General features: G+C 53.3%; 1 protein-coding gene across 1 annotated transcript; it reads right to left on the reverse strand.

Moving 5' to 3' along the window:
* Nucleotides 1–4,645: 4,645 nt before the first annotated feature.
* Nucleotides 4,646–8,897, reverse strand: B3gnt7 (UDP-GlcNAc:betaGal beta-1,3-N-acetylglucosaminyltransferase 7). Its single transcript, XM_005361764.2, has 2 exons — nt 8,514–8,897; nt 4,646–7,052 (listed from the first exon to the last, which is right to left on the reverse strand). Exons 1-2 carry the CDS (start codon nt 8,522–8,524, stop codon nt 5,870–5,872), a joined length of 1,194 nt encoding a protein of 397 aa, XP_005361821.1. The 5' UTR covers nt 8,525–8,897; the 3' UTR covers nt 4,646–5,869.
* Between the last annotated feature and the right edge of the window lie 10,254 nt (nt 8,898–19,151).

The following is a 19,151-nucleotide window of genomic DNA, read 5'->3' on the forward strand; positions in this document are numbered from 1 at the left end:
AGCCCTGCGGTTGGGAGGGAGATGGAGTTAGCTTAGCCAAGCCCACCCTTTGGGTTATCATCTGTGGTTGGCTGGGGAACGGAGCAGGGAGTTATCCTGCTGGCTGTGAGTTAGCTCAGAGGCCTTCGGGAGTGGAAAAAAGCTTCAGCTACAGGGTTTCTTTTGTGCAAGGGCCCATCTCCCTACAAAACGGAAGTGCTCAGGTCAGTGCCGCCACATCTCCGACCTATCTCTCTAACCAGCTGCCTACTTTAGGAACGAACTGTCGCCTATCTTTCCACACTTCCAGTTTTGTATCAGAAACAGATGCAAAAGTTGCAGTGTTTTGTTTAAATAAGAGAACAGTTTAGTCATTTCTTTCATGCAGACACAGAAATGAGCGTGTGTTAGTGACTTTCCTCACTTGGTACAGGGGGACAAGGCAGACACGGTGACCAGCCAAAGGAGCCATTCAACAACACACATTTGCAGAGCTAAAGAATTGAATTGCAAACGGAGGAAAACTGGTTTTTCCACAGGAGGGAGAAATCAACCTAAGTGCTCCCCACACTGGCAGTTTGCATAGTCATCAGCTTAGAAAATGGGGCCAGCCAGATGACTGGCCACCAAGCCTGACACAGGAGTCCTGTCCCCAGATCCCACCTACTGGAAGGCCAGAACATGCTCCCGCAAGCTGTCCTCCGACCTCGGCACACACACACACACACACACACACACACACACACACACGCTCTATCACATAAATAAACAAACGTAATAGCATTTTTTTTTTTAATCGTGGAAAGAGGCTCCGGACAGTAAATGTGCCTTGGTGCAGACATTTCAGACTGGGCCAGAGATTCGTGGGAACAGAAAAGCATCACGATATATAAATAATTATCCGATTCCCCCTCCCCCTAAGGTTCCATGCTTCTGAGATTCTCCAGAGAGAATCATTGGACATAACAGGTTTTGGTAATCTGTAGGCTTTCACACAGAAGCAAGCACATTTACCACTAAGCATCAGTGAGGGAAATGGCGGGGACGAATGTTGGGGGAGAAGATTTGGAGTGGGGGTTGGGAGCATAGGGTTCCAGGCAATCCCTGTCACACAATAGCTGTGGGATTCTTCTGAAACCTCCATTTCTTCCTTTCAATATAGTGTTGAACGGAATTCCAAAAGCTTCTCCCTACTCCCCGGTACTACACCTAGGAACAGGTTTCCTTTGTAAAGGGTAGGATTCCTTAAGTGGTCTCCTTTAGTTATGCAAATATGCCAGAGGAGGCAGCCCGGCTCTGGTCTACCGTGGGGCGGCCTTTTGCCCCCTTTCAAGTTCCCTTTGAATACCGAGCTGTTAGCTGAGGACAGGAACTTTTTACTGTTGAGGCCTTCTGTCCTTGGTAAGGAAACCCTTCCTCCCCCCACCTATTGCTGTCCCAAATCAGTCTGGGGACTGGCTAAAATCTACTGCCATCAAAAGCCTGAAAATTGCTACTTATGAAGGAGTTTACACAGTTAATCCAGAAACCCCTGGATCCTGGTCCTCAGCGTCCAACTGCTCTTTGGCGGTTGGTAAAGAGGATACTTTAATGCCTGAAGCGTAGGCTTCACTGTAGCCTGTGTGGCCTGAGAAGCTCCCGCACCGCGCAGGTCCCGCTCAGCAGCGCCCCTGTGTGGAGCGATGGCGAACAGCTGGAATTGACTTTGCAGAGGACATTTGGGAGTAAGGTCCAAGAGGGCACTTGGATGCCCGACAAGGGTACATAAAAGAATTTACATAGAAATGTAAACCTATTTACTAAAGTCAAAGGCATATAACTTATACATGCCAAATATTCCTAGCAACGGGCATACTGACTGGGGCTCCATAATTATTATTACTAATGTCCACCCAGAAAAAGATAGTAAACACTGGTCCTTTGTCACGCTGAACTAAAGGACTTGGAAGGTAGAGCCCTCTTTCCCTGAAGTAAACCATAAAGGCTAGAAAGGTCACTCTGTTCCCTTCTGTTTGGGGGGGGGGGGCTCACTACAGAAGGTCCTAACCTGTGCCTGGGACTAGGCGTGCTAACCAGGTAGGTTAGGAGGAGTCTGAGCTGGTCCTTGCTCTGCCTCCCCGCTCAGTCGGTAGAGGGCTTGCCTAAGCACGCAGGAAGTCCTGGGTTCAGTCCTCAGCACCGGACAAACTTGGCGTGGTAAGCACGGGCCTGTTAAAGGGATAATTATCTAAAAGCCTCAGGGTGATTGAGAAACTTGGACGGAGAGTTGACTAACACCTGTGGAAGCTTCTGGTAAGGAAAGCCACAGGCCGAAGGGCTGGTACCCACCATTTCCAGACTGCGGGGGGGGGGGGTGGGGAGGAACTGTCCTCCTCCAGCCCAGTTCTCACCTTTCCCCATCCCATAAAACCCCAGGACCCCCAGGCCACCCACATCCACACAGTCTCCCTCCCTTGAAGAGACTGTAGCCCTCCAGCTGCTCTTGACTAAAGACAATTCTGCTTCAGGAGGTGCCTGTCTGATTCCCTTGATTTCCACATGGCCTCCATCAGTCCCGACTTTACACCTGCAACCCCAGCCGTTGGCAAGTAGCTAATCCAGAGAGTTCAAATCCAGCCTGGGTACCTGAGGCTTTCTGGGGAAGGACCCTTTAATTAAACCTGTCAGACTTTTGCCTTTTGTTATGCAATCTTGGTGATGGGTCACGCCTCCTCGACTAGGGAAACATGAAAAGGCCTGAGTCTTCCAGAATAACCTTTATCTTTATGCCTGTTTCCCCGAATGGCCAGCAATAAAGGTGTCTTTAGAGGCAACCTGGATGGAGACTTACTAGGCAAAGTGAAAAAAAAAAAAATAAGTCAAGGGCAACTGAGCAGAATGGCTGAAGGGCTGTAGGAGGCTGGGCATTGCGAGCATCTCAGAATGTAGGGTTGGGCTATATTCCTATCCGGTTTGGTGTAGCGGGATTTGGATCTTCATCCATTTGATGTGTTTTATAGTTCAGAGCCTGCGGAGGGCACGTTAACGAGACAGAGACAGATGGGGCAGAGAGAGAGAGAGAGAGAGAGAGAGAGAGAGAGAGAGAGAGAGAGAGAGAGACCCAGATGCGGCTGCGGGAGGATCCTGTTTGGATGGTGCTCTCAGCAGATTCAAACAGCGACCCAGGGGCTACACATAGCCTCGAGCTAAGAAACACAACCTTTTTCATTCTCTCAGATGTAGGGTAAAGGCTGTCTCCAGAGACTTTGCCTGTCTCTGAGAGTCAGAACTAATCAGTGAGCCCCACGAGCCTCTCTCTGCTCAGCCCCTGACCAGTTGGGACCGGATTCTTTCTAAAATCTCTTACTCTTCCCTGCAGGACTGGACACTGACCAGTCAAGACTGGACAATACCTGTTCTGGTTCTGAATCCTTCCTTCTATCAGATAAGCAGGTTGGGAGCTGATGGAAGGGTTTTCTCATAGAAGTAGCTCCATTCTGTCCCGCCCCACTGGCCTAACCTGCTCTTGGTTGGAGCTGTGGTGGATGTCTAAGAGTCTGGCCTGTGTAGCCCTGGGTCTGCTGTTTCCTTCACTTTTGGACCCTAGAATGGGATTGGTTAGCAAACTCAGCAGGGCACTTCTCCTTATCTACCAGCAGAGCCTCCTCCAAATTCCAGTCTACCAGATAGACTCAATGACGGTTACTGCTGGGGGTTGGGGAACGTGAGCATCCCTCCCCACCCCCTTAGGGGTTCCTAGGCCTTCCTTCTGGCTCTGCAAATGCGGCCCCCCACCTGCCTGCCCAGCCCTGGGCCCAAGTGAGGAAGCATAGCCAGAAGCAAAGCCTCACACCCTATCTGAGGTTGAGCAAGGCTCAGAAGCACTCAAGACCCAGGGGATGGGTGGTTGGGTGGGTGGTGTAGGGCAGCTACTGACACTTAAGTGTCCCCAGTTCCCAGGACAAAGTAAGCCAATGTGCAGGGGCCTCAGAACTACTGATCTCTGTTGCCCCATTCTCAAGGTCAACTCCAGACATTTTCCTAAAACTCTCAAGGCTGGAGATTCAGGCCTGCTTGGCACCTAGCTGAACAAACAACCATCCACCTCCCTCCCTCGCCCTCTGATTGAACCCTGCCTCTGCCTGGTCCTTGGAGGTGGCTACGTATAACCCCTGAGCCTCCACCTGGCCCTTCTGTCCCCCATTGTCTCTCTGCTGCTGTTCTGGGGGCAGTGGGTGTCTGTGACCTTTGAAAGAGGTGGGCCTCCTGCAGGCCCTGGTTCCACAAAAGGGTCCTGCAGTGTCACAATCTTAACTTCTGGGAACCAGGGCATGCACTTTGCGATGAGCTCTGCACATCTGATTCTTTTTTTGCAGTCGACAAAGGGAGGCGTGGGAAGACCCTTGCTAGAGAGGAATGGTAGCAGCCCTGTCCTCGTTGTCCCTAAGCCTTGGGTCTGGGTAGCTGGGCCTCTGGTGGCTCCCCCTGAGCTGCTCACTACTACTGTCTCAGGAGATGCTGTCCTGGAAGTAGCTGTCCTCCCTCCTCTGGAAGCAGCAGCTTGGGCAAAGGTCCTGCATGTGGCAGTCCCAATGCCTCCAGGCTGACTGCACAGGACGTCAGGAAGCCTACTAGGCTCTGCATACCCTGTCTAAGGTCACTAGAACACTAGCCTTGGGCCTGGGCTCTTGCCTTGACCTTGGCAAATCTAAACCTACACCAAGGCCTCTGCCATCCACTGGTCCCCCGAAGAGTGCAGGCTTCCCTCATCAGCAGCCCCCCTTCCTCTAGGGTCCCTCTAGAGGTCTTAAACACCTTTTAGCCAAGACCAAGGAACCAACTAGCTCAGACACCTTCAGCAACCAGTCCAGTTTTATTGAGAAACTAATGATGCCTCCATCTTTCCCAGGTAACCCCAGTCCGAGGTGGGAGGTGGCAATCTTTCACAGGAAAGGTAATCTGTGCAGGCCCCAGACAAGCAGGGGCCGTCAGTGGGGAGAGCTCAGAGTGGGACAGAAAGACAAGGGGTAAATGGTAGAGGTGTAGGCGGTGAACAAGACTGCTGAAGGGGAGTGTAGAAAGAGACTGGGGGGGGGGGGGTTCTACCACCTCCCAAGGCCTGGAATGATCTCCTTCCAATTCCTCATAAATACAACTTCACAGTAATAGAAGAATGTCAACGTGTAAGGCCAAACAGGCCAGTTTCTGGCCAGGAAGTCAGTATCAGTGAGGTGCAAGGGTGAGACCTGGCTTGGGCTGTGGTCAGGTATCACTGTGCCTTGGGGGGGGTCAGGAGCACTGCTCTTTGGCCCCCTGTCGGGGTGGAGGGTGGGGCTGGAGCCCACACTGAGGTTTAGAGGCATGCTGAGGTAGTCAGAGTGGCCAATCAGGCAGGCTTCTGGACAGGAGACAGAGCCAGGAGTCACGTTTGGAGCAGACTCCAGGCAAGCCTGGGGCTGTGCTGAAAGGGAGACCCAGGGGTGTGGACCAGGGGACACCTGTGGACCAGCACAGGGTGGAGCTCCCACAGATGCTGCCCGGCCCTCAGGGAGCCGGGGTACTTCACAGGAAGAGATTTCCCTGTGATGACAAGAGGCAGCCACAGACCCACGGGGGCCAGGCCTAACCCAGGTACCTGAGCAAATGTCCCTGCAGAGGCCACCAGGGTCTCCTACCAGGATAGAGGGGCCAGGCTACAGGCCTAGGCTAGGAGGGATCCAGGTCCTCAGATGACCTTTGGTCAAGGAAGTTCCTCTCTGGCTCTCGGTACCACACCACACCCAGGGGCACAGAAGGCCCAGACCCTTCCTTCACCTCTCCCACACGGGACCAAAGACTATGCCATGTACTGTAGCTCCAGCCCCAGGACCCCCAAGGACTTGAGGGCAAATGCGCTGGCGTCCCAGCCAGATCAGAGCACCTGGAACTTGAGGGAACAGGTGAGATTGCTGTGCACCAGGTCCCACATGGCCAGCAGCTCGGGAGGTAGCAGCTTGTGCACCACAATCATGGCACGGTAGAAGCAGGGCTCCTTGTTCATCCGGCTGCTTCGGACCCGAGAGATGCCAAAGGTCTTGAAGCCCTCGTGGCCGGTCGGTTGCACCCCCAGCACCTCCAGACACATGCCCAGGAAGACGTCATCAATCGGGAAGAGCTCCACTGCGTCACAGGCATGGTGGAGATGCCGAGCCAGAACGCCAGACATGAGGAAACCCCCTCCGCCAGCATAGGGTGGGTAGGTGGCCTTGCTGTACATGACGGTGGGGATGTAATATTTGTTCTCTTTTCTGCGGATGGGCCGAGCATGCTTCAGGACATCACCTACAAATAGGTTTTCCTGGGGCTGGCGGTCAGACAGAAACTCGAGCAGGTTGGTGGGGTTGACGAAGACGTCATCGTCCCCTTTGAAGATGAAGGGGACATTGGGACAATAAATGTCAAGCCACTTAAGGAAATGGATCTCCTTGAGCGTCAGGTTGAAGAAGCTGTCAAGGAAGTCCCACTGTAAAATGTCACCGTAGAGGCGGTCCTCATAGGCCAGCAGCTGCTGATAGTGAGTCCGTTCCTCTTGCTTGGAGGCTGTGCCCAGCAGGAAGAGGGTACGCACAGCACCCCTGCCCGGACCTGCTGACTCGGACTCCCGACCCCAGGTCTGACGGATGACCTCCCGGCGGTCGTGCTGCGTGATGACTGACTTGATGACCACCAACAGGTAGACATCGCCTTTGCACTTCTCCGGGTGGTTCAGCAACATGGGGAAAAAGCGGCAGTGGCGATAGGCCAGAAACTGCCGGAAGTGCGGCTCGAGACCCTGGAACCAGGGCTGATGGGTCAGGTTGTCATTGGCGGAACAGTTAGAGCTAATCACATCCCAGGTTTGGGGTCCCCGAGGGGCTACGGGGGAGGGAGCCGCTGTATCCTTTGAGCTCTTCCAGAAGCTGTTGGAATTGACCCCATTTCCAGTTTTGGGTGGCTCCAGTGTGGGTGGGAGAGGATCCTCAAGAAACTGGCCAGGGGTCACACTGCGCTGGAAAACGGTGATAGCCAATAGGAGGGCCAGAGCCAGGCACACGCTCCGGTAGAGGGTTTTCTTCCTAGGGGGAGCAGTAGAGAAGAGGGTGAGCTGGCACTCCAGAGGATTAGGTGGCCACAGATGGGTCAGTGGACTCCACTTCCTGGAAGGTCAGAGGATTCTGATTCCTTCCTCATGATAACTTCCCAACTCAAGAAGCACTGAGAAACAGCTACTGGGGTTCCAAAGTCAATGACTTTGGGAAGGGGTTTATTTAACTCCTCTAAGATACTGGTTTCCCACTCAAAATGGGACAGAACACAAGATAAAATACCAGGCTTGCACTAAGGGAAATGCTGTCACTTTACCAGGAAGAGAAACCTCTGCCCATGCCCGGGTTTTCATTTCTAGTTCAGACCTAGGTGTGTGGACAGCATATCACTTTGAACCAGTCAATGTAAATGGGAAAAGTCAGTGCAAGCGCCTTCATTGCAGCTTTTGGGGAGTTCCCTTGTGGAGCACAGCTGAGTGTGGGTTCTGGTTTAGTATCCCCCAACACAGCCGATTCAACAGAAATGAGCCACTCTTATGGCCATTATGACCCCTTACCCCCATATAAATATCCCACAAGGAGCAATGAGATGCCCAGCCCTTCATCCCTGGGAGGGAAACCCACTCCCCAGGGACCCTCCCTGCCCAGGTAACCCCACCACACCTTTTTCAGAGGCCTGGCCCCGTTCCCCTAGAACTTCCCTCCTTAGCTCACACTGGGGGGAAAGAACATTCCAGGGCTGAAGCAGCAGGGAGATGGCTCTCACCTCCGTGGCAGGAGGTACAGGAGCCAGGGAGCCATGAAGCAGGTAGAGATACCCCCCCCCCGGGTTTTACTCTCGCGGGGGCGCAGGGTTAGTGAAGATTAAGCCCCCCACCTCCATACTGTGAGATTTTTTCCAAAGGCTCCAAGACTTCCTGGCCACCAGGTTGGATGGAGAAAGAAATCACTTGAGATACCCTGCTGGGTGGTGAGACCCAAGACTGAACCCTTCTGGGAACCAGAGCAGAGGATCCCGGACCCAGTACTCCAGCCCTCGGAGTTCTAAAGAAGCCCCAATTCCGGAGTCCGAGTAAGGACCAGTCCCGGACGGCGGTGGCGAGGCCCCTGGCTTGCAGGCACGCACCAGCCCACTGCGTAAGAGCAAAGCCGGGAAGGGAGAGGGCTTAAGACGTCCGGAGGAGAGGCCGCAGGAGGGAAGAACGCCAGAAGGAGTCCCCGGGGGGCAACTCTTGATGGGGTCCCGGGGCCTAGAGAGGTAGCATACTGGCTGCCAGAGCCGTGGCCGGGGAGCCGAGCGTGCGCCCCGCATCTCCCACATCCCACCTGCCGCTCCGGCGCCGCGTCCCGCTCGGCATCTCCCGCCACCCGCGCTGCCCTGGGCAACTGATGTCTGCCCCATGACTTCCAGCGTGCATCCCTTGCGGTCTGCGGTCCTGGGAGAAGGAGAAGCCCGGAGGTGCCCTGCGCCCGACATAGACCCCGACTCACCACATAGACATGGCCGCCCGGTCCAGGATGGCTGAGCGGAGCGCACGGATCACAGCTCTGAGCGCCGTGGCTGGAGACAGCGGGACCGGGCCGGGCAGCGCCCCCGTTGAGACTTTCTTTTCCCGGCTGGAGGCGGGGCCGCAGGGGTGGCGGCCCAGGTACGTTAACCCTTCGCGCCCCGGCTCACCGTGGGGACGCTCAGCCCAGGTCACTTCAGAGGCACGCCCCGCAGGATCGCGAGGGGGAGAGACGGAATCTCAGAAACTTTGAGGATCGCCGACATCCTGAGGCGGTGACTTCCCCGCTGGCCCTTCACGGGTCGCCTGCTTCTCCTCTCCAGGACACGTGGGGACGCCGGACGCCGCCCACCTTCACGCCCACCGGGCGCCTAGCGGCCTTGGCTTCCTTCTGGAGTAGTTCTGGGTGTGTGGAGTCGAGGGAGGCAGATAAGGCTGCTTCCTTCTCTCTGCCCTGTCGGCTTTTCTTCTTCCCAGGCTCGCTTAGGCCTGTCGGCCATCTCAAGAGGAGATGATGTTAGGAGGAGGCTGGGTTTCCCCGTCTCATACTCTAGCCAACCTAGATCACCTAGGAAGACTCTGGGTCCTCCACTCTTTCTCCTTTACCCGCCCCTCCCCCCCACCCCTCAGATAGCCCATTTGCCTCGGCAAAAACTCCAATCTTTTACTAGAGTGTCCGCACATGCTTTTAATCCCAGCAGGTGGATCTCTGTGAGTTTGAGGCCGCTCTGGTCTACATGGTGAATTCCAGGCAGCCAGGGATCCCCAGTCAGACTGTCTCAAAACAAACAAAAACCTCCTTTATTGTATTGCCAACAAATCTTTCACGTAACGTCCCCCCTCACATACTTTTTTTTTTTGTGTCTCCAGGCCTTTATTAATCTGCCGTGTGTACACCATTTTCTCTTGGGAGTGGGTGACACCCAGTCACAGTAGAGGAGGGAGGGGGCGTCTTGGCCCAGGCTCTGGGGTGCTGATGTAATCGGCTCTGCCGCTCTGGCTCTGCCGTGGCAGGCTGAAGAGAACTAACACTGTGGATAAATATGCAAACCCAGGAGGTCTGCCTGGCTCAGGAGGTGGTCCTCGAGTCCTGCCTTCGGAGTTCTTTCACACTGCAGGACGGGGGAACCACTTTTCTTTGCGTCCCCCTTCCCCAGGGAATACAGGGGAGACTCGAGAGCTCCAGTGAGCCCTAAGATTCTTTTTGACCTTCCCTTAGTGATCCTTGGCTAGGGTGTGCTTAAACAGACGGTGGAATTTTCTGGAATGTTGTAAGCTCTAGTCAGAAAGAATGAAGGGCCTTCTGGCCAGAATTTCAGTGGAGAATCCTGGGACAAAGCCCTCTTGAAGTTCCCAAGAAGCCCTGGCCTGAAGCCTCAGTCTCACCGGCCTGTCTGCCTGCCCCTAGGAGTCTCTGCAGCCCCCTGGTCCCGGTTCTCACCATTCTGACTTGGCACTGGCTACCTATCCCCTGTTAGTCCACCACCCAGGGTGTTGTGTTTTGTTAGTTTTGAGTCAGGGTCTCAGCACGCAGTCCAGGATGGCCTTGAACTGCGGATCACTTTTGCCTCAGCCTCCCGAACGGTGGGGTTACAGGCATGTGCCAACACAGCTGGCACTGCCCAGGCTTTGGGGTTCTCTCCTCTCACCCTTGCTGTCCGTGTGGCTTTGAGGAAGAGCCTGTGCTGTGTCTCGGCTCTTCACAAGCTGCCATGCTGAATGAAGAACAGCCCGTTTGACCTTTCGCCGACCTCCCTCCCCAGTGTGGAGTTTTCTGCAGGTGCCAGGTGAAGGTGGACACAGGTGTTTCTGGTAAGGGCTTGTGAATTCAGACCTGAGTGCCAGAGGGTTGGGTGTTGGGTCAGTCCTCTGCACTTCCTGGCCGCTACTAGGGGGGGCGGGTGGCTTATCCTTTTGAGACCTCAATTTCCTGCCAGTGCAGAGTTATGCGACATGACGCAGGGGAAACAGACGCATCAGTGTCCCCGATACACGGAGGCCCCGATACACGGAGGCTTAGGACAGGTGGATTGCTTTTGATATCATGATCACACTAGTTTGACCTACCCCAGGGGCTCCTGGGACCACAGGGGAACGTGGAAGCAGTAACCAGGGGGGCCGTGCTAGGTCAACGTGGTGTTTTCCAGTTATATCTGGTCAATCAAGACAGCTTGTCATAGGAGCCTGGGATGAATTCGGAATGGGGAAATGAATGACAGTTAAGTACCCAAGTTCATGGGCGTGTGTGTGTGTGTGCATGCATGTGTGTGTGCCTGACCATCACCTCATTCTGCTCTCTGTGAACCACACGGGTCCATCTCTCCTCAGAAGCACAGGGACTCCCCTCTTGGGCTCACTTAGGCTGTCCCTCTCCACCTGTCCAGTCACGACGGCAGAGCAGCAGGCTAGGAATCGTCTCTGAACAGCTGGAGTGGCTGAGCAGAGCCAGACTGCAGGTGGACTCTGCTGCTGCCTGCCACGCTGTGGGTGCAAGCATAATGGGAGGAGCCAGCAGTCACAGGGTATGTTGATGTGGGTGGAAGAAGGGGTTGAATAGAGTTCCCACACCATCCCTAAACTCCAGGTACCATTCTCTTGCTGCCCCAGAAGGGGGTCTCAGTGAGCCGGGACATAGAAGGACACTATTTATTCTTTTGATAACTCGCTTCTCCCCCAGCTCCCCTTTCCCCTCTTCCTGCTAGGCTCCTCCCTCCCTGTTGGGTCTGCAGACTTCAGATGCTGCGGGAAGACACTGACCCACCAGAGAGCATACTGGGAAGATATTGTTGCAGGGTGACGTGGGGGCTGCCCTGAGTTAGAAAGAACTGGAGAGCAAAAAGCAAAGAGCCCTGGGCACCCTGGAGAGAAGCCACCAAGGGAAGAGACTTGGAGCCGGTGGTGGCTGTGGCCGAAGGGTTCTTAAGCCAAGCCAGCAGCCATAATTTTAGCTCAGCCAGGAGTTGGTGAAGGGCGTGTGAGTTAGTTTCAGTTAGTGTTATACTCTGGGAGTTGCCCCGGCTGGGGTTTCGGAGTCGGTGGAGTCAGAGGTCTACCCTCACAGCTGGGGACCAAAGGGTCAGGGCTGGAGGGTCAGAGGTCATTTGCTGGTAGGAAGAGGATTGCTGAAGGTCAAGAAGTACAGCACAGCGCCTCTGCCAGAGCCCGCTCCGTGGAGCACTATCCTGGGTCCGCATCTTTTTGGGATGAGTCCTCTGTGACTTCAGGGATAGCTGTTAGTCAGGGTGACCTTGAGAATTGCCCTCGTGTCTTGTCTTGCACAGACCTTGATAGGCGTTTCTCCAAGGTCAGAGCCACGGTAGAATGCCTGCTTTGTGTTTTCTAGAAATTTGCCGTGGGTAAATCTGGGGTTGAGGCTTGGTTTCTGATGAGAATGAAACTTCTGGTCCTCATAGGCCACAGGTGTCCATTCCTGAGAACCAGACACAGCACAGGGTAGTGCTGAAGGGGCCAGAGAGACCCAGAGATGCCCATCAAGTCAGCAGTGGAAGGGTACCCCAACTGGGGTCCCCCAGAGACTGGCTGCCCTGAGAAGATGAGGTACGGTCTAGAGCTGAGGAAATACTTAGGGACACGTCTTCTTGAAGGATGGCTCCCCTTTAATTCCCAATTTTAAACATACATATATATGTATATGAATAGTGTGTGCGTGTATGTGTTTATGTGTATATGTATATGTGTGTTATGTGTGTGATTATGTGTGTGTACATGTATGTATATGTGTAGTCAGAGGACAACCTTCAGAGTTAGTTCTCTCCTTCTTTCATGAGGTTGCCAGACTTGGTACAGTGTGGAGCCATCTTGCCACCTAGGTCTTTTCTGAAAGTCAGGGGCCCCAGCAGGAGCTAGGAGTAAGATGGGAGGACTGGAAAGCCGGAGAGAGCAGGAAGAGTCTTCGGAGCGTGAGGTGGCTTCCACCTAAGAGTCTAGTTGAACTCTTGGGAGTTCCTTCAGTCAGGATGTCGACAGCAGGCTGTGCGCTGTCCCATCGCTCCATAGTGTTTTATAGCAACATTTGTTTTCCAGGCTGGGCCTTGCCCTGATTTTTGCCATTATTTTACAAGCAGTTTTTGACTCCATGTTGAGTACGGATGCTGCTGTCCATGAGATACAGACTGATAAATAACGTATTCCTAAAAAGTGAAAAGGATGTTGTCACGCACACTTACCAAAGTGAATCGGGACCAGGCGAGAACACGGACATAGTCACAGCAGGACAATGAAGCCCGAGAACTTAACACACAGCCGATGGGGGAAGTGGTGGAACCCCATCATCTGGACCCCACAGAGAGGTGGGCCCCTAACACTGCCATGCTATGGCCCCACTGACCTGTCACCTGACCTCTAATATTGTGGACTGGCACAATTCCTGACTGTTTCGGGGGCTTCAGCTCGGCTGGCTCCCCACTATTGACACAGCCTACTTAAACTGCTGTCTGTCTGTCTGTCCATCTGTCCATCCTTCTGGACTGGTCCTGACCTCACTCCTGAGGCTCAGCTCCACTCAGACTGGCAGCCTGGCTCTGGGGTGGTAGCATTCAGTAGTATCCCCCCCCCCCCCAGGGGGGAGTTCTCTCCAGCCTGGTGCTTTATCTCGCCCCGCCACCCCCACCCCAGTTCCCTTTGTGTCCTTATCAGCTTCTAGCTCAGGCCACTTGGAAACTCCTTTGGAGCTTTGACTTCCAAGAGTTCCAACTAGATTTAAATGGCTGACACCCTCTGCTCTGAAGTCCCAGTCCCTGCCTCCTCACCTCCTCCCCCTTCAGTCTTTGTTCTTTCTTGGCCTCTGACTTAAAGGAGTAGGGGGAGGTGAGGTTGGGGGGGGGGGGATGCAGGCTTGCTGGGATCTCTTTAGCCTAGGTAAAGAGTAGGTGGCTATTCTTTAAGTTACAACCATACCCCCCCCCCCCACACACACACATAGTGTCAATGCCGGTAATTAAGACTGGAACGAGAGAATTATGCTTTCCTCAGCCATGGCGATGGAGGAAAGTGGGACCAGCTGACGAAATGCCATCAGCGAGACTTCTGCGCATTGTGAGTTTGTTATTCAGTAACTTCTGACATTCGTAGAAAGGGTCAACCATGGTCCTCTCTGTTTCTGACAGAGCACGCTCAGGACACCAGAGAAGCCTGGACTCCAACGAAATGCAGATCACAAGGGAATGAACCAGAAATGGAGGAAGCCAGGCAACGTGTCCCTGGTCCAGAAAACCCAAATGACCTTTGATTGTCCCATACGTGGAGCTAAGTCTCAACAGTTGAGGAGGTGGCAGTGCTGAGTCACAGCCGGCTTCACAGCTGATCCTGAGGCCAGAGGGAGCAGAGCTGTCTGGGAAGCGAGGGGCGGGGTTGGGGGGGATGGGGAGGTGGGGGGGAAGGAGCTCTTCAGTTCCCGGGTAGCAGCCTAGAGCGCTCAGGAGCCCTGTTGGTCAGCTGTGACAAGGGCCTGGGGAGGAGACAGAACAGGGAAGTAGCTGCGGAGGAAATTGGGGCCAGATAGCCCTCCAGTTCTCATGAATCAGGTGATGGTACAGAAAGCAGAGGTAAGTTTAGAAGCTTGAGAAGAATGGACACTGGGAGGTGGAAACTGGGGACGCCGAGGAATGTTAGGGGTCAGGCGAGGTATCTGTGGCATCCCAGCATGTGGCTCAGGCAAGACGTAGTCCAGGACTTCCGACTTTCAGTTATAGTAAACCCGACTCTAAGTAGCTTAAGCAAAAAGGAACTTGTTAGCCCGTATCATAGAAATACCACCAACACTGTATAGCTGCCCTGCCCTTTCACAAGAAGGATAGAGGCAGGCTTCAGAGTGTCCTTGGGCATCTATCATCATCTCATCTCAACTCCCGTCTACCCCATGTCCACTTCCATGTCCACGTCCACGTACAAAATCCCAGGGAGGGACTTTCACTGGTCTCTCTCTGTGTCATCTGCCCCACCCTAGACCAATGAACATATCCCAGGGTTGAGGTAGTGTGACTGACCAGACCTGGGTCATAATTCTCCTATGATAGCAGCCCTCCGGAACAGCTGGGAAGGGTAGATCCTTCGAAGGAGTCTGCCATTCCTCCCACTCCCTGTGAGACAAGGTTTCTCTGTAGCTCTGGCTGTCCTGGAACTCTCTCTGTAGACCAGGCTGGCCTGAAATGCAAAGATCTGCCTGCCACTGGATCCTGAGCACCGGGATTAAAGGTGTGAGCCACCTCTGCTGTGAGGCTTAACAACTCTGCTCGGGAGGTTCGCTCCACTCCTCAGAGATTTGCCACTGATGCCAAGGCTCTAGCTGGACTCTCCAGCTCAGATATAAGACCAACTGCTCTGATGCAGAGCCCAAGAGGAAGAAGGAAGGGGTGGTGCTGTGTGGGCAACTCCTTCAAGTTATCTAGACACCTCTTTCTGGGATGGGGAGGAGCCCTGGGCTAGCCAGTGGAAGATGGACACAACACCTCTGGGGCTGGCCAGCTTTCTGGTTCCTTGCTGTGCTCATGCACAAATAAGCTAGTCTGGGGACAGCCGAGGTCACCCTTGGCTTTGACAGTGTGGGGTGACTGTTACTCAGAGGATACACTCGGGATCCAGGAGCAATGAGGCAGAATAAAACCTCACTGGGAGGGCCAAGAAGGAGTGGAGGAGCTGATTCCGGGTTGGTTCCCTGCGTTGCCAGTGTCCTGAGGCTGTACCCCAGCTCCTTTTGGTAGGGCACACGTATACACAAATACTCTCTCACACAGGCAGATACACAAATGCACACTCCCACAGTGATGTGGATAAAACCACACAGTTGTACAAATGACCCAGACGGTGAGCACATATATCCAGGCATTTACATGTACAAAATATGAATATAATAACATTCATAGACACACAGAACACTCATGGACACGCATACTCTGAGTTCTGAGATACTTGCACATCCAGTAACTTACACATGAGTATACACCTGCCCGTGACTGGCTGCTTTTTTACCAGTGAAACCCTGCCTGGCAGGCCCTTGGGAATAGGCTCAGGACTCAACAGGCCCCTTCTGTATCCCAGTGCAGTCTGTTTTATCACCTCCAGTCCTCAGGTCTGTGCCTATCCCAGGACCCCTGGCACTAATCACAAACCTTTAATAGCTTGCGTTGCCCCCAGTTATCACTCCAGCAAACCTGTCTTCCTCTGGTTCTCCAAGACCCTGCCTTCCTTCTGCTCAAATGTATTGCATCCTTCTACATTGTGTGAACTCCTGATTGCTTTTAAAAACCCATTTGAAGCCGGGTAGTGGTGGCCAACACTCGGAAGGCAGAGGCAGGCAGATCTCTGTGAGTTCGAGGCCAGCCAGTTATAGGACAGCCAGGGCTACACAGAGAAGCTCTGTCTCAAAAAACAAAAACAAATACAAACAAACAAACAAACAAACAAATTCACTTCAAATGTTCTCTCGAGGGGCTATCATCACCTTAACAAGCTGTCTGTCACTCCCTCCATTGGTTCTATCATAGTGGGAACAGCTAAGACTAGGGATAGCCTTTCCTGTTGGACAGAATCCAGGAAGTTAAACATGGGATGGGGGCAAGGAATGAATGCCAGCACGGGCCACTGCCAGGGATGCTGGACAGTCTTACCACAGCTATAGTCAGAAGGGGACAGGACGTGGATACTGCAAGGAGTCCTAAGAGCCCAGGCAGATGTGCATTGTAGCCTTGGCACCATCATACCCATCCCAACTTATACTGGTATACATTCACACTGGGTGGGCAGTGGGCCTCCTATCCAGGACAGCTGAACCCAGGCTGCACTCTGCCCTGGCCACCAATGAGTCACATCCCTGCCTGCCAGGCAGTTAGCAGGGGACACACAGCGGCCTTTCAGCCCCTAGGCCTCAAACACTAGCTCAGTCTTCCTTCTGAGACACCTCCCCCTCCCAGCCAGCCTGCTCCCCTCCCAGGCTGACAGCTCAGCTCCACACTGAGGCCGCATGGGTCTCCTTCCCTCCAGAGCACAGGGCTCCCTGTCTCTCATCAGCCGGCGCCTGGCCAAGTCAACCTTGAATGGCTGCCTTTTCAGACTAGAGCTTGGCCAGGTGCATTCTGGACAGGCCTGCTCCCATGCCAGTCTGCCAGATATCTGTGCCCATGGCACTGCTAGCCAGGGAGATGAGGGGTTGGAGAGCTGAGGTACCAGAGATGCATGCCTTTCGGGTACACACACACAATCCTCTCCATGCATCCCTCCTGTCTGCTCCCCTGAAGCTCTAACTAGTCAGGCCAGGCACTAAGAATAATAATAAATAGTAATTTCCATTTTATTGAGGAATGCAGTGAGGCTTAGGTAAAAGGCAATAGTACAGCTGCTCCCTGGGACAATAATCTGGAATGATCTCATCTGAAAGGATTAAGTGAAGTGAAAGAGAACCCTCATATATCTGGAGAAGAGGCGGTGCCTTGTGATGAAGACCCCAAACCTTGGTTACGGGTTTTGGACCTAACAGAGCTTGCTCCTATAGTCTCAGGGCTGACTCCTTGGCTTCCAGGGCTGGCCAGGGCTGGGTGTTGTCCAACATTTCTACCTTTCCTGCCCAGAAAATGCATGCTCAGAATTTTGGTCAACCAGTAGGAATTCATTCTCTCCTTTCACCTTGTGGGTTCTGGGATTGAACTCGGGTTGTCTTGGCAGCAAGTACCTTTACCTATGTAACTGAATATCCTGGAAAAAGGTGTCTTATCTTCCTGTCTGTTGGCTGTAGGGGACAGAATGAGACAATACAGAAACAAGTTGAGGAAGAAGGTTGAGAACCAGGCCAGAGGCCCTGTGGTGAAAAGCAAAGGCCCTTTGCTCCAAGATGTTCACCTTGTCCCTAGAACTTGTGACTACATTAGGTCACTGGCAAAAGGGCTTTATTAAGTTCATGAACCTTGGGGCTGGAGAGATGGCTCAGCAGTTAAGAGCCCTGGATGCTCTTGAAGAGGACCTGGGTTTGGCTCCCAGCAATCATAGTGGCCCCCCAATAGTCTGGAACTCCAGTTCCAAGGGAGCGACACCCTCTTCTGGCATCTGTGGGCACCAGACATGTAGTGGTGTACGGTATACATGCCAGCAAACACATGCACAAATTTTTTTTTTTTTTTGGTTTTTTCGAGACAGGGTTTCTCTGTGGCTTTGGAGCCTGTCCTGGAACTAGCTCTGTAGATCAGGCTGGTCTTGAACTCACAGAGATCCGCCTGCCTCTGCCTCCCGAGTGCTCGGATTAAAGGCGTGCGCCACCACCGCCCGGCACATGCACAAATTTTTTAAAAAATAAAAAGATCATGGGCGAGCTGAATGGTGGTGGTACACACACTCAGGGAGGCAGAGGCAGGCGGATCTCTGTGAGTTCGAGACCAGCCTGGTCTACAAGAGCTAGTTCCAGGACAGGCTCCAAAACCACAGAGAAACCCTGTCTCGAAAAACAAACAAACAAAAAACAAAACAAAACAAAACAAAAAAACGAAAGATCATGGACCTTGAATTGGGGGATACCCTGGTAATCTAGGTCCATGAGGCCTGAAACACAGAACTGTCTCAAGAATAGGAAGACAGCCAGAGAGACCAGAGTTGGTAAGGGCCCCAGTTTCTTTCTTCCCTAAACATAGTATAGACCCAGGAGACCACAGTGACCATGAGGAGCCAAGGGTGACTTCTGATGACACCTACAATGGCCTAGGAATCCCCACCCAACAACCTCAAGGAACCAGAGCCTGCTCTCACTCTGAAAAGCCTGGAACAGGGTCTTGCCCAGCCCAGAAAGAGCCCAGGTAGTCGACACTTTGATTTCAACCACATAAAATCCAGAGCAGACAGTCTGTTGAGTGGCTAAGGTTACAACCAGGGTTGGGTGCTGTCTTAAAAGGAAGAAAGGTGTCCAAAGACGTGTTCTGCTTTGAGTGGCCTCCTGTGATCAACACAGCTTGAGGAAGTTGACATTGCCCCGGGGCTGGAGCGTCCCTCTCTCTGGGTTTGGTCTCAGGAGCCAGGAACTGGTCATCTGTGATTTGAACAACCGCCACTCAAGATTTAAGAATGATGGTGTTATTGTGACCCGTCTCCTCCCTTGTCTCAAACAGCTTGTCCTGGCAGACCGGGTGGGGACAGCAAAAATCCCTTTAGAACCTTTGAATCTTCAAAGGCATGAGTAATCTTTGCCAGGCAGTCCATACCTTCCTCGCCAGTATGAATCCTCTTTCCTCCCCACCAAACCTGAGGTTGCCAAGGTCCCTCGGTATTAAAAATTAAATTAAAAGTCAACTTGCAAACAGCTAAGATGGGAAGGGGTGTGGGAAGGATGAGAGGGAACAGAGCTATAGTAGCCTATGCCTGGGGTCCCAGCGTTTGGGAGGCGGAGGCAAGAGGATTTGGAGTTCAAGGAAGTGAGCTTGAAGCCAACCTGTTCTACGCGTGACCTTATTTGAAGGGAAACTGGGGAAGGGAACTGGAGAGACAGTTCAGCTGCTGAGAGTACATTTTGTTACAGCAGAGGACCAGAATTTGGTTCCCAGTACCCATGTCAGGAAGCTCACAATCACTTGTGATTCCAGCTCCAGGGGACCTGACACCCTCTTCTGGCCACCGAAGGCACGTGTAT

This window comes from Microtus ochrogaster, linkage group LG4 (genome assembly GCF_000317375.1).
Source record: "Microtus ochrogaster isolate Prairie Vole_2 linkage group LG4, MicOch1.0, whole genome shotgun sequence".
In the NCBI taxonomy this organism is placed as follows: Eukaryota; Metazoa; Chordata; class Mammalia; order Rodentia; family Cricetidae; genus Microtus; species Microtus ochrogaster.